Source organism: Pithys albifrons, chromosome 17, assembly GCF_047495875.1.
Source record: "Pithys albifrons albifrons isolate INPA30051 chromosome 17, PitAlb_v1, whole genome shotgun sequence".
In the NCBI taxonomy this organism is placed as follows: Eukaryota; Metazoa; Chordata; class Aves; order Passeriformes; family Thamnophilidae; genus Pithys; species Pithys albifrons.
The window spans coordinates 7,765,428-7,780,567 of record NC_092474.1 but is presented as its reverse complement, the minus strand read 5'-3'; the positions used below and the strand labels follow the sequence as shown (position 1 = coordinate 7,780,567).

At 56.0% G+C, this 15,140-nt stretch overlaps 1 protein-coding gene across 1 annotated transcript in view; it reads right to left on the bottom strand.

Annotated features, from left to right (window-relative positions):
- Positions 1-902: 902 nt before the first annotated feature.
- The window catches only part of FAM222A (family with sequence similarity 222 member A), a 29,979-nt gene continuing 15,741 nt past the window's right edge, over positions 903-15,140 (bottom strand). Inside the window, exons 2-3 of the mRNA XM_071572077.1 lie at positions 14,721-14,842; positions 903-3,596 (exon numbers count right to left, since the gene is read on the bottom strand). Coding sequence (XP_071428178.1) covers positions 2,386-3,596; positions 14,721-14,805 — 1,296 coding nt within the window. The 5' untranslated portion in view covers positions 14,806-14,842 and the 3' untranslated portion in view covers positions 903-2,385. The remainder of the gene's footprint in view (positions 3,597-14,720; positions 14,843-15,140) is intronic.

The window sequence follows — 15,140 nt, the reverse complement described above, 5'->3', positions numbered from 1 at the left end:
TCATCCTTATCTGTCTCATTCTCATTCCATCCCATCCCATTCCCATCCCTGCCCACGTTCCATTCCCACCACTATCCCCATCCCATTTCCATCCTCATCTCCATCCCTGTATCTGTCCTCATTCCTACCCCCATCCCATCCCATTCCATCCCATCCCATCCCATCCCATCCCATCCCATCCCATCCCATCCCATCCCATCCCATCCCATCCCATCCCATCCCATCGCCCTTCCAGACATGCAAACAAGGCAACCAAGCCTTTCCCTGCCTCAGTCCCCTCTCTGGCCAGGATAAGGACACTCTCTATGTCACCACCATGGGACACGAGGGCTGGGGAGGCACATCCACAGCCCAGCGCTATTTGGGATTTCATACCAATATCCTAATGCAACTGCCTCGCTGTTGGGGCCAGGAAGCCACTGCTGGTCAAAGCAGGGAGTCTGACACAGGGGAGAGCAGCCCCTGGGCTGGAGCAGGGCCAAGGGAGAGCCCACACCCCACCTGGGCACCAGGAACGCTCCTGTCATGGGGGGAGGCCAGTGGGAAACTCCCCAGGGATGATGGAAGGCAGTGGAGGTGCCACCACCACAGTGCGAGGGGAATGTGGTGCCCAAGTCCCGTGCCCATCCCTGGAGGCATCAGGACTGTGAGGGTTGAGAATCCCACGGGTGCAGGTGAGGCCACAGCCCTAATCCCAGGGATCTGGGCCACGTGCTGCCCGGTGGGTGCCAGGAGGAGGCTGGCAGGGGGCGGATTAATGGCTTAGCGTCGTTAACAGCTTATTTATAGGTGCTCTTCCATGCCCTAAAAACCTGCAGGGAGCAGGGGAGGGGGTCCCAGCTCTGGGGGGCCCAGGGGAGGCCACGGCAAAGCAAAGAGACTCCAAAGCACACATCCAGCGAGATCCTGGCTTTACTTTGGGAAAAACACCATCCGGACACACAGCTTGAGGGTTTTGTGTTGGTTTCTTTTTTTCGTTTTTTTTTCGTTTTTTTTCATTTGTTTTCTCATTTTTAAAACAATATAGTGCAGCCAGCACTTCTCACAGTAGAATATAATGGTCAATTTTAGTATAAAAAAAAAACATTCTCAGAGATTTGTAAATGCACTTAGTGCTTGAACAGGCTTTCAGGGATACAGTACCTCTTTTCCGAGCACAATCACCTTGGGTTTCATCAGGATATTATTCTTCTTTTACCTTTAAACATCAAAACACTTTGTATTTCGTGGTGAGGAGCCTTTTTAAAATGAACAAATCTATTAAACACGGAATTACACAGAGTGAATAACAGACCATAATGAGCATTTTGGAATTGTTTGGTGTATTTTTAAAAAAAGAAAAAAAAAAGGAGGTATGCGAGTGCCCCAGTACCATGGTCATTTATAACCCAGAACCAAGGTAGAACTGACAGTAAGGGGGGAAATAAAATAGCCTGGAAGTGTGAGAGCTGGGGAGTTCCCAGGGGAGAGGGTGCCCTGAACCTCCTGGTTGGGTGGGAATAGGAGCCGGTGACCACCGTGGGGCCAGGAGGAAGAGGAGGAGGAGGAGGAAAAGGGGTGGGAGGAGACTCTGTAGCAGCCAACACGTAGATGTACAGCCTAGTCAACTAAGAAAAAAATAAAAATTAAAAAAACCAAAATATCTGTTCAAGTTTTCAAGTGTTTTTCTTAAATAGCCTCCAGACTGTCCCCAGTTATTAGCTTTAATCAAAGCAGTGCAAGTTACGGACTTCAGCTACAGGTCAGGTGGCAGCTCCCTGTGGCCACGTGCCGGCCACACACCGGGCTGGGACTGGCCACTGCTGGGCTGGGACCCATCATGGAGCCTTCTGGCCACCACTGGGCTGGGACACACCATGGAGCCTCCTGGCCACTGCTGGGCTGGGACACACCATGGAGTCTCCCGGACACTGCTGGGCCAGGACTGGTCACCATGGAGCCTCCTGGCCACTGCTGGGCTGGGACCCACCATGGAGCCTTCCCAGCCACCACTGGGCTGGGACCCACCATGGAGGCTCCCTGCCAGCCACAGCACAGGGCTCTGCCCCCCACGGCCCCAGCGCTGCCAGTGCCCAGCAGAGCCCTCCCCTCCCTGGATAGCAGCAACTCGTAGCAATTCCCTGTTCACATTCGTGGAGATAAAATGATTTCTGAGCTATATAGACAAGCGGTCCTTTGGCCTCGGCTTCCAGAGGGTCACGGGTGTATCCAGTCTGGGGACCCTGGGGCAATGCCAGTGTCCCTGGAGCCCTTTGGGCAGCCGAGCCCGTGTCCCTCCCTGCCCCTGCCCTCGCTGCCACGCTCCGGTTCCGCCGCGGTGCCGGAGGGGAGCGCGGCTTGCGCCAAAGTCCTCGCCCTGGGTTTGGGAACAGCAGCATCGGTCTCTTATCTGTAGACGGGCAGGCGGATGTGGGCGTGCTGGTGGTCCAAGAGCCTTGGCACAGACACGGTCTCGTAGCCCTTGCCCAGCATCTGCTCCTTGATGCAGGGCGGGTGGATGTCGTTGATGAGATACTCCAGGGACTGGAGGCTGCTGCTGAGGATGGAGGTATTGCAGAGTGTCTTGCTGGGCAGTGCCTCAGCCGGGGGCACCCCCAGCTCGCGGGGCCCGGCCCCCAGCTCGGGTGGGTTGTAACAGTCGCTGTTGGGGGTCACCAGGATGCTGTTCCAGGGCGGAGCAAAGTACTGCCCCACTGCGAAGTTGCCGTGCATGCAGTTCAAGGGGGACGAGCTCACCTTCTCGGCCGCGCCACCCAGGCCGTAGGGGCGCGAGGTGCCCGCACACGTCTCGGGGGACTTGCTGAGGGCCCCCCCGCCGCTGCTGCCCCCACTGTACATTCGCAGGTGCTGCTGCTGCTGCTTCTGCTGCCACACCAGGTAGTCCATGCCCTCGGGGTAGACGCCCGCCTTGGGCCCCAGGGCAGTGGCCGGGTTGGAGCCCAGCGCCAGCTCAGCGCCCTTGCGGCACTCCGGCAGGACGGTGCTGGCATAGGCAGCACCAAAGGCGCCGTGCTTGGCCGGGCTGGGGTGGGCGGCCACGACGGCCGGGCAGCCTGGCTGGGCACCCTGCGCCTGGCACTGCTGATTGATCTGATAGATGATGCTCTGGATGGAGGGCAGGTTGGAGGCTGGCAGGGCCAGGCTCCTGCCCGCCAGCGGCAGCACCGAGGCTGCCACCGTCACATTGGGGGGCACGGGACCCTCCAGCTGCTTCTGGCTGCCATGGTAGCTGAGCTGCCCAGCGCAGGAGGGACCTGGAGCTAAAGTGCTTGAGGCGGGGTAGGGAGCGACACCCACCTGGGCAGGCGAAAGCTTAGTCCGCTTGCCCTCCGAGTTCTTCACCACACTCTTGCCGGAGGCTTTGACAATGGCCAGCAGCCCCTGGTAGCCGCTGGCGTGCAGGGGGTAGGGGCTGTACCGCTGGCCTGTGGTGTCATAGCCGTTGACCGTCCGGTTAAGGTGCTTGTGCTGGGGGACCCTGATGTTGGTGGGGAAGATCTTGATGGTCAGTGGACTGTTGGCCACCTTCTGTGCGTAGGCGTCCAGCTCGGCAGGGCTGGGGTAGCGCGGGGAATGCATTGGTGCCACCGTCTCACCTGAGGGCAGAGCACAGGGTGAATCTGGCACTGCCAGGAGGAGGAGACCCGGCACCCACCGCCCCCCGCCAGGTCCCATCCACTCCCGGCAGAAACCAGGTCATGGCACCAACCTGCCCCCTCCCGCTGACAGAGCCACTTGTAAGTGGCCTAAAATAAACTCGGTGTGGAGAATGGAAATGTCACTTTACCCAACGGGGGAATCTTTCTCTGAGATTGGATTTAAACTACATTATACAAGCAATTTCATGGGTGCTTTGCGCTGCTACGAGAACCTCACCAAAAATGGAAAAGCGTTGCATTTACCAGCCATAAATCAGCAGTTCCTATAATGAGCACAAAAATGTCACTTTTATGCAATTTTACAGATGAACAAAACTGGTGAAATTAACTGTGGTAACCTACTAGAGTCAGCAAAAGCAGCTGTAGAAAAGAAATTATATATGTATATAGTTTTGTTCCTTTCAAACTCTTTCCTGGGCAAGTTTCTGCCATTCTGGTGTGAAAACTCATTTGTCGTTCCCATTATACTTTCATTTGGAGTTTATCTTGAGTATCCAATGAGCCACCAACTGTGAAAATGATTAAATCTACAAAATCTATCTAATAGATGGAATAAATTAGGTGTTTAAAATCTTCACACACACACACAGAGGCACATGCACGTACAAGTTGGCACAAGGGAATGAGGGTTCCCAGCTGGTCCCCAAAGTCCCAGCCCTGCCAAGGGATGTCTGTGGCACACCAGGAATGTCAGACCCACTGCCGGTCCAGTGAAAGGCTTTGCAAGGTGGAGATGGTCAAACTGGGGGCTGGTTGGGGCTGGCAGCCCTCACTGAGGAGCCCCAGCCCTCCCAGAGACCCTTTTTGAGGCTCCCAGGGAGTGCAGCCCCTGGTACTCAGGGGCAGGGGCTGCAGCATCCCCCTGGGGAGCACTGTGCTCCTGAGCCACCAGGACTGGTGATTCCTGATGCCACCACGTGCTGGATGGCAAAGTCACTATGGAAGAGCTGCACCACTGGGTACATTCCACACTCCCAGCGAAGCTGCTGCCTGTCCCACCCCTGCTCCAGGTGATGCTTCTGTGGCAGTGACATGGGCTGAACCAGACCCTGTGTTAAATCAGGACTCAGGGGAGGGGGCATTGGCAGCTGGGGGGCTCCGCGTCACCCCCAGCAGCAGAGGGGATTTGGGGGGAGGCAGCAGCAAGGCCATGGCCTCTTTCCATGCTCTCCATCAGCGCAGTAATTGAACAGGCAGGACTCAGTGCCTGCACCAGCCATTCCCCCATTAAGCTGATGTTATGGGCTTTTTACAGGTGTCTTAAATAGACATTGTTATTAACGAGTGTATTAAGCCAATTAAAACCAGCGCCTTTGAGTAGGATTTAATGGAGCTGCTGAGAGACAGGAGGCACAGCACCAGCAGCTTCTTCTGGCAGCACACGTGTGGCAGTGTGGCATTGTCCCCAGTAGGGACATCCTGGGAACCGACTGTCCAGCCTCACACCTGCAGGGCAGCTGGTGCATGGGCACACCTGAGTGTGCACGGGGGGTTCTGCTGAGCATGGGCATACCTCGGGCCAGTGTATGAAGGGGGTTGACCACCTTGCCCAGCAGCATGGCACAGACTGGCATGGCATGGCATCCATGGCACAGCAAGGCACAGCACTGCACGGTGAGCCATGCACATCTGCATTCCCCTTCATGGCAGCACCACTGTCCTTGGAGGTGGCAGCATTGTGAATACTCAATTAACATGATACTAATTAGCTGGTGACACCTGCAGAATCCCTAATGAGCACATTCCATGCAAATGCTCTTTTCCAAGGAAAAATATTAAAAAACCAAGGGGCTGTTGCTGAAGAGAGTGAGGTGCCAGCGCCACCATAGCTCCTGGCACAGGTCACCAAAACCCCATCCCCAAGCACCAGGGCTGCAGGTGACACTTTTAGGGTGGCCGTGAGCAGTCCCCTGGCACTGCCCACTGCTGTGGTTGGGATGAGCCCAGCTTGGCCTGTCATCCCCCATGCCAGCCCCGGTGCCGGCGCGTGCCTGGCTGGAGGGAGCCCTGAGCCACCTTTGTCGCCTCTTTGTGCCAGCTGGGTTGGATGTGACAAAGGCACCAATTCGGTGTGTTGCCACATCTCAGGGTGACACACCGAACCCCCGCCGGGAAAATTACAGCGCGCCCACTCTCCTGGCGGTGCCGGCACGGCGGCGGCACCGCTCCCGCTCCCCGCGGTAATTACTGCTTTCCAGAGCGCTGTAATTACCCAGAGACACAAACTCGCCCGAGCCACCGCGCCACCCGTCAGGCACAGCCAGCCCTGACACACAAGGGTTTGTCCCCTTTGTCCACCTCCTCTTGAACTTGGACCTTCAGAGCTGAGATGCTGTGGATGGGTGGGATGTGCCACAGACCCCCGGGAGCTGACATGTGCCAGCCCTAAACCAAACCCAGCCACTGGCATGACAAGCAGCCACCAACAGCTTCTCCCACATGTCTCACTGTCTCCCAGCTCCCTCCCCCAGCGACATTCCCACGGGATGCATATGGCACCCCCCCGGCTCCCAGCTCCCTCTCCCTCCCTGACCTGCTCTATTTTTCCAGCCTGCACTCAATAACAGCTAAATAATTGAATCTGCTTGGCAGCCAAAGATTTGGTTTGAATTTTATTGGAATTTTAAATTGTTTTGTTTCTTCAGTATTTTATTACTGTAAATGGAAAATGCATCGCCCGCAGTAATAATCCGATGGCTTTTTATATTACTCAGAGCTTCTGTTCGGAGCATTATTGGAAAGCCAGGCAGAGAGGAGACCCCAGCTAATGGCAGCACGGGCTTATGAGATTATGCCACCAGCTAAACAACTTTTTACTTTAGCAAATTGGCCACCAAACCCGGCCCGAGCCACAGATGTAAATCCCAGGCCCTGCTGGTGCCGCGATCTGGAATAAATCTCAGTTTATGGATCAGGAAGCTCCAGCCCTCCTGTGCCTGGAGCAGCAGGTCAGTGCAAAATGTCCAGTGGGGACAGGGGAAGGCTGCAGGATGGATGGGAGGGATGGGAGAAACTCCCCCCAAAATCTCTCCTGACATGCACACCCACTGCCAGCATCCCCTGCATCCCCCTCATCCTCAGCATCCCCTGCACCTCCTCATCCCCTGCATCTTCCACATGCCCTGCATCCCTCACATCCCTGGTGCCTCTGGGGGCCCCCACGCCATGCCCTGCTGCAGCCACAGCTCTCAAAGGCTGGGAAAAAAGGAGAGATGGGAAGAAAGAAGGGGAGAGAAGGTAACCAAAGCCATCCTTGCAGCAAGAGCAACCAAAGCTAATGGGAGAGCGACAATCTGAGGCTTGTGCAGCACAAGCCCACACACTCCCAGTTACCCCCAGCCTCGGCCCCACGCCACTGGGACACAATGGGCTCAGTGAGGCCCAGCTGCTGGGCCCCCCTAATTGCCCTGCCAGGCCCCCCTAATTAATTCTGCTTTTAACAGTACACTTTAAAGGCACTAAAGCAGTTACAAAGTGGGGAACGAGGCTGGGTTAATAGCACAGCCCTAAATTTCAGCCCCTGGGGCAAGGCTGCACAACAGTAACAGACCTGATGGGGCTGCTCAGCTGTCAGTCAGGAAACAATCCAGCACCAGAGAGCTCACACAGCAGCAGCATCAGGCTCCAGCTCTGGCAATCAGGGTCTGCCTGGTTAAAGCAGCTGTGGGATCAAAACGGCACCAGGACGGATCCTCAGTACAGAGAGGGATGCTTTGGACAAGGAAGGACAGGATGGATGCTCAGCATTAGGAAGGACACTTGTCACTGGGAAGGATGCTCAGGACCAGCAGGGACAAGATGGACACTTGGCACCAGGAAGGATGCTCCAGGCTGCTCCCACAGCCCAGGTGTCTTTGTGCTCTCCAGCCTGGTGCCAGCAGCAGCATTCCTGGCTGGATTCTCTCTTCCCTGCACGAAGGTGAGCACAGGCACTGGTAATTTGTGCCTTTAATTTCCACGCCATGATGCTACAGGAGACACTGCACTGCCAGGCAGTTTCCTGCCTCTGGATGGGGACAGGGATCAGGACATGGGGTGCACAAGGGGAACATCCCAGGGCTCAGCACCTGCAGACCTGAGCAAGGACTCCACTGAGATAAGCAGAGTGGGAATGTGGCAGCAGCACATGGCACTTCATTGGTTAACAGCAGCACAGACAATCACTGCTCCCTCCCTCCCCTCCATTCCTTCTCAGATAAGATGGGACAATCCTTATTTTTACACATCGAAAGCACTACAATATTTTGCAATAAATGAAAGAACTAATCTCAGCAGGAAATCTTTATAAAGCTGCTGAAGGCGACATGTGGAAGCTGGAAGCTCCCTGTTGCTGCACACAGGCCTTGCCTTCCCCTGGTCCCAAAGGAAAAAGCTTTCCACCCTTTTACAGATGGGAAAAAAGCTTCAATAGAGGGCTCAGCCCTGAAAAGTGAGTGAAATGTGACAGCAGCCAAAGAAAACATCTGCCCCAGCTCTGTTTTCATGTGGTCCCCTCGCCACGTTCACCCTGTGAAGGGGCATTTTCTGGGATCCTTGAGCATCCTGCCAAACCTCACCCTCCCTCCTCATCCACACCATCCCTTCCCATCCTCGCCCTCCCTCTTCCCATCCTTGCCCTCTCTATTCCCATCCTTGCCCTCCCTCTCCCCATTCTAACCCTCCCTATTCCCATCTTCCCCATCCCGCCTTGCCCCTTTTCCAGGAAAGTGCTGACATTTCCAGCCCTGAGCTCGTGGTTTGCTTCTGTCTGGCCTCCCTGAGCCAGCAGGGCAGAAGGGCAGCAATTAGGCAGGATTTTTAATTTGCACAGGGGCAGGAGGGAGTGGGAAGGGGAGTGATGCCGGGGGAGGCAGGAGGATGCTGGGACTCTGAGCAGGCATGCCAACGGCTCTTATTAAAAAATAATAGTGCTGCAGCCTCCAAATGAAATGAATTCTGTGAGAGCCGAGAGCTTGTCCCCAGCTCTGGGACCAAGATCCCTGTTCCCCTGCAGCAGGAAGATCCCAATGCCTTCAAAGCTTCAAAAATCATCAAAAATCCCCCTTTTCTCTGCCTGCCACACTGGGAACAGATTTTGTAAGAGCTAAACCCTAAATATTTGCAAAACACTTAGAAGAAACTTCAATATTTGGAAAACACTTGGAAGAAAACAAACAAAAGCTGCTAAATTTAACAAATCAGCACTGTCTTTCAAGTTTGGGTCTGAGCCCCAGGTGGCAAAACTGCTGGGGCAGAAACTGGCTGTGCTGCGGGGCTGGAGGGCAGAGCCTGGCACAGCCGGGGCCGGGACCCAAGTGATGGGGTCAGTGACTCCTGGCTGAGGGCACAGCAAATCCCGGCAGTCCCAGTGGAGCTGGGGGGTGGCTGGGGGTACTTCCCTGCCCAGCCTCAGGGTGACCTGTGGGTGGGCACAGGGGGTGCAGCTCCAGCCTGGGCAGAGTAGCCACAGGCCCTCTGGTTCCCCCAAACTGTGTTTGGGGCTGCCTGCGCTGTGCCCTCCACACCACCCCGGGCAGGCTGGGTTGTTGTCACACCGCCCTGGCTCTCCCACCCTGCGCCTGCCGTGGTTTCTATGGTGACAGTGTCCCCAGGATGGGTGGTGCAGAGGCCACAGCGCTGTGGCAGATGTGCTGGGGGTCCCCCGTCCCCCCAGTGCAGGGACCGCAGCCACCCACACACAGCCCCCTCGGTGTCACCGTGCTGTCCCCAAAGCCACTGTGTCCCTGCTGCAGAGCCCCCACTGCGGGACCCCCAGAACCCAGCATGGAGCACCCTCGGTGCCAGGAGCAGAGACAAACACAACCCAGCTCTGGGGGCTTAAATTAAACCAACTACAGAAATAATAGTGGGAGAAATCCATCCAAGTAACCGTAGGTGGCAAACTGCGCGCGGCAGCGCCGGAATCTGCAAAGACAACAAAATTCATGACAAAGCACAAAGGGAAGCGCCGGGCTCTGCCGTCCCCAGATATTCATCCGTTAACACGTTCCCTTTTTAGGCTGACATGTCATTTCAGACGGGTCTTTCTTCCTCCCCTTTCTTCTCCCCCTCCTCGGCGCGCGGCTCTGCCGAGGCGGCTGCTGAATTGGATCACCTCAGGGCGAGCACTTTATTATCTGCAGTCAAAGCGTCACCACAAATACCCGTCTACACACACACGTGTCACTTCCCATTTGTCTCCTCCACGAGGTATTAACGCGGCGCTGTGCACGATGCACCGGCCACCGCAGCCACTGTGCCACTGCAGCCACTGTGCCACCGCGCCACCACAGCCACCACAGCCACTGTGTCATCACAGTCACCACAGCCACTGGGCCACTGCAGCCACCACAACCACTGTGCCACCACAGCCACCGCAGCCACTGTGCCACCACAGCCACTGTGCCACCGCGCCACCACAGCCACCACAGCCACTGTGTCATCACAGTCACCACAGCCACTGGGCCACTGCAGCCACCACAACCACTGTGCCACCACAGCCACCGCAGCCACTGTGCCACCGCAGCCACCACAGCCACTGTGCCACCACAGCCACTGTGCCACCGCAGCCACCGCAGCCACCGTGCCACCGCAGCCACCGTGCCACCACAGGCACCGCAGCCACTGTGCCACCACAGCCACCGTGCCACCGCAGCCACCGTGCCACCGCAGCCACCGTGCCACCACAGGCACCGCAGCCACCGTGCCACCACAGCCACCGTGCCACCGCAGCCACCGTGCCACCACAGGCACCGCAGCCACTGTGCCACCGCAGCCACTGTGCCACCGCAGCCACCGTGCCACCGCAGCCACCGTGCCACCACAGGCACCGCAGCCACCGTGCCACCACAGCCACCGTGCCACCACAGCCACCACAGCCACTGTGTCACCACAGCCACTGCAGCCACTGTGCCACCACAGTCACCACAGCCACCACGCCACCACAGCCACTGTGCCACCACAGCCACCACAGCCAATGTGTCACCACAGCCACTGTGCCACCACAACCACTGTGCCACCACAGCCATTGTGACACTGCAGCCACCACTCCAGTGCAGGAAAGGCCAACGGTGCAGGAAGGGCTGCACTGGCATCGTGGCCATCCTGAGGCTACCCGAACACAACTCCACGCCAATGCCATCCCAATGCAGCCCCAGTGCCATCCTTTGATAGCCAACACAGCTTTGATGCCAACCCAATGCCATTTCACCACACAGTCACTGAGGGGACCCTGGGAATGGGGAAGGGACCCCACCACGCCTGGCAACTTCACAGACAGTCCCAGCTGCCCCCCAGCCCCTCTGCTCACTCATCTACAGCCAGCTACTCTTGGAATTAATTTAAAACATGGGCTTTGTACCTGCCGAGGGGGGCAGGGTGGGCAGCCCCAACACAGGGTGCCCCATCCTGGGGTCTGCCAGTGCCCAGGAACCTGCTCTGTGGCTGATGGACCACTGCGATCCTGGGAGGTTTGGACACAAACCAAAACCCCCTCATGTGCCAAGGCATTACCAGCCAATATCCAGGGCTCTGACCTGATGGGAGATGGGCACTGAGTGGCTCATCCCCACCCTCCATCCCCTCCACGCACGTGACCGATGGAAAAGTGTTTTTGCAGTGATTCCTGGCAGGGAAAGTGCAAGTCAACAGCACATTTTGGGCCCGGCAGTTAATTGAACTCCTTTTTATGGCACGTACATAAATACACAGAACCATCATTAACTGATCCCTTCCAGAAAGTGAAAATGAAAGAATTAATCTTACTTCACTCATGTGTAACCCCTCATGAAATTAAAATGATATTTTATGGGTGTGTACATGAGCAGAGCCTTGCTGCAGCCACTCTAATGAAAATGCCCTTGGAATGAGCAGAATTGGGTAACGAGAAGCCATTAAACAGGGCTTCATCCCATGTGCAATTAAAGAGGTTTATCACTGATGAGAGTCCCCGTGGGCGAGTGGGGAGAGGTGTGGGTGACCCCAGAGCTGGGTTCCCACTCACTGAGCCCCAGTCACCACCTCTCATTAGGGCCATCTCCTCTCATCCGTGTTTTAATATCCAGACAGACCCCAGGAGGACTCATGCCAACCCCAAAAAGCCACTCATGATGTTGTCCCAGCAAGGCTGAGGTGACAGGTCCCACAGGAGGATGTGCACAGTGAAAGAATCACAGAATGGTTTGGGTTGGAAGGGATCTTTAAGATCATCCTGTTCCACCCCCTGCCATGGGCAGGGACACCTTCCACTATCCCAGGGTGCTCCAAGCCCTGTCCAGCCTGGCCTTGGACACTTCCAGGGATGGGGCAGCCACAGCTTCTCTGGGTAACCTGTGCCAGGGCCTGCCCACTGCCACAGGGAAAAATTTCTTCCTAATATCCCAGCTAACCCTGCCCTCTGTCAGTTTGAATCCATTCCCCCTTGTCCTGTCATCCCATACTATTGTAAAAAGTCCCTCTCCACCCTTCCTGTAGGTGATGAAGGATGCTCCTGAGGTTAGTATGGAAGGAGCTCTGTGAGCTCCCCATGGCTCCCAGGTCCCTATGGATCCCAGCACCTTAGGGGGACACACATCCTGTCCCCCTCCACATGCCCAGCCTCAGGCTGGATGGAGGAGGGAACATGGAAAGTAACATTTAATTAAATATCAGCCACTGCTCCGTTTCTGCCGAGAACAGAAGCAGCAAAGAGTTTGGCCAAGCTGAGAGGGGTATTATTTGATTTATAATTTAAATAAAGCTCAGGATTCCTGTAATGCACCCAGAAAAAAATCAAAAGGGACCAGGCTTCTGGAGTTAATTGGATGTGATATTTTCCTGAGGATGCTGCTTCTCCACAGGCTCCTGCTCCTCAGCTGGAGGCGGGAGGCACAGGCAGGGCTGGGAGGGCTCTGGCACCTCCTGGCACTCTCCTCCTCCAGGATGCAACACTGGCATGCTGGGCTGGTGCCTGCAGAACAGCCCTGAGAATACCACCTGGCAACGGCAAGCACAGCACCAAAGTCACCTCCAGCTTTACCAGGATGGATTTCCTGGGGTGCTGAGCCCACTGGGATGTGGCTGTGCCAGCACCAGGGGCACAGAAATGGGGTGATGACAATTAGCAGGAGAGGCAAAGGGCAGAACTGGGGGGTGAAGGCACTGGGCTGGGAGCTCCTGCACGGGCAGGAAAATTAGTCAGCTCACCTTTTACGTGAAATTAATACCAAAATTAATCAGTGGCGTGGGCAGGATAATAGGATTTCACAGTGGTGCCGGGCCAGACGGCCAACGCGCCGAGAGCCAGACTCATTTAATATCGACAGAAACAATGCCAGAGGACAGAAATAAGACCCATAAAGATAATTACTGAGATACTCAGGAGCAAATTAAGTAATCAGAGGCACTTCTAAATTGCGCCTGGTTTTAAGAGGATGCTCTCTGTGCCCATTACCTACACGGGCGTTCCCGAGGCTCGGCCCTGTGCCGGCTCTCCGGCCCCTCCGCGCCGCGCTCACCGCAGGTGCCATAAATAGAGGGAAAATGGGATTCCAAGCCAGACTCGTGGCCCTGGATGTCACCTGCAAATTAATTTGCACTGGCGGGAGGCAGAGAGGAGCGAGACGGGCGGGATTGGCCCATAATGAAGGGAAACACACAGGCAGCCACACTTTGATTAAGGTGACCTGGCTGGTGGCAGCCAGCAGTGAGTGTGGCGTGGGGGGTCCGGCCAGGAGCTTGGTCACTGCTGCCCACCCGGGGGACACAGGTCTTGGAGACCTCAGGCGAGCACAGTCCTGCCCGAAGGATGGGTGAGACCAGTCAAAAAGTGTCTCCTCGGTACCCTGAGTGTACCAGGGTCCAGTGAGGGGTCAGACCTCTGCTATTCATTCTCATCTCACTGGTACAGCTCCAGGGCCCCCTGGAATTCTGGGCTGAGACCCTCCCAAGACACATGTAAGAGCAGCTCCCCCCACAGTGTCTTGCTGTGTTGTGATAGCACATATGGGCTCCTGATTCCCAAATCTTATTTTAGCATGTATGGCAGAGAGCACCAGCTCCATGGTTTGAGAGGATCCCTGGGCATCACACTGTGATCAGAGATGGTCCCCAGCCCTGAGCTGCATCCAGGGAATGCTGCAGGGACCAGTGGGTGTAGCCTGACCCCGGCATTGCACCAGCTCAACAACAACATATCTAGTGCCAAACACCTCCACTACACCAGGTTGCTCCAAGCCCCATCCAACCAGGCCTTGAACACTTCCAGGGATAATTTTCAGGGATAAAATAACTTCCAGGAATAAATAACCCTCCTGGCTGGCACTGTGACCCATACCCTGTGGAGCAATGCCAGAGGTCCCCAGGGTGGCCAAGCATTGCCCAAACCCCATGCCAGGCTCACTTGGCTGTGTCAGGGTGCCCAGGTAGAGGGAAAAAAATGTCTCTGGGAAAATCCAGCTCATTAAACAAACGCCCGGGGGCTGTCACAGCCTAACAAGCAGAGCTTTAGCAGCTGATTTGTCTTCAGCCAGCAATGTTTAAAAATCCAACTGAGACCAGCAGAAAAATATCCACTCCCCTCTTTAAAACACACATTCATCACTTGAGAATCTTAATGCGTCTTTCCCAGCCGGGGAGGTCAAACACGCCTGCCTAAAGCAGGCTCATTAAATATACATTTAATCACGGTTTGGATTGAGAGACAAAGGCTGGGAGAGACAGGTGCTTTGCTGGAGTGACCTTTTGGATCCCATTTTAATGTAACTAGTTTACAGCTTATCTGAAAGGCCAGCTCCTGGGGAAGGCAAAACAGGGAAAGTAATTAGGGGGGGAAGGGCCGGGGAGGTTCAGGGGGCTGCAGAGCTGGCGCTGCCCCATCCTCTGCCGCCACCGCTGCCACGCTTCCCAGGCAGCTCAGCAACATTTGCTGAAGTTGGACTTATCAACCACAGCAACCCAATTTAATTTGCTTATCTTGGCTCCTTCCTCCCCCACCTCCTTCCCGCTTCTCCTGCTCTTTTTAATTATCGGTTAAATAAATGTCCTTTTCAATGAGGGAAGCAGCATCAAAGCAGGCACTCGCCCCCCCCCCCCCCGAGCACTTACACTTGCGCGGCTCCAGCGCCTTGTTGGGGGGGCAGGGGAGGTGCTGGGCTGGGGGGTTCTGGGTCCTCTGCAGACAGGCCAGCATGGTCTGGGCTTGCTGGTGGGCACTGCTGCCCCGTGCCCTGTGAGAGAGGAGAGACATGGGTGAGGAGAGGGGACCTGCCCACCCCACTGCCACCACCCCTGTGCCCACCCCATTGCCACCACCCCTGTGCCCACTTCATGGCACTCAGTGCCCTTTCCTCCTCTGGAGATAAATAAGTGCCTCTGAAAGCTTGAAACAAATAGGAATGTACATAAAAGAAATATGAAGGTCTCAGCGGGTGATTTGTGCTGCCTGCAGAGCTTTCTGCCCTTCCCAGTGGGGATGGGGCAGAGCTGGGACATCCCCCCGGCACCGCGCTCCGGCAGTGCCAGACC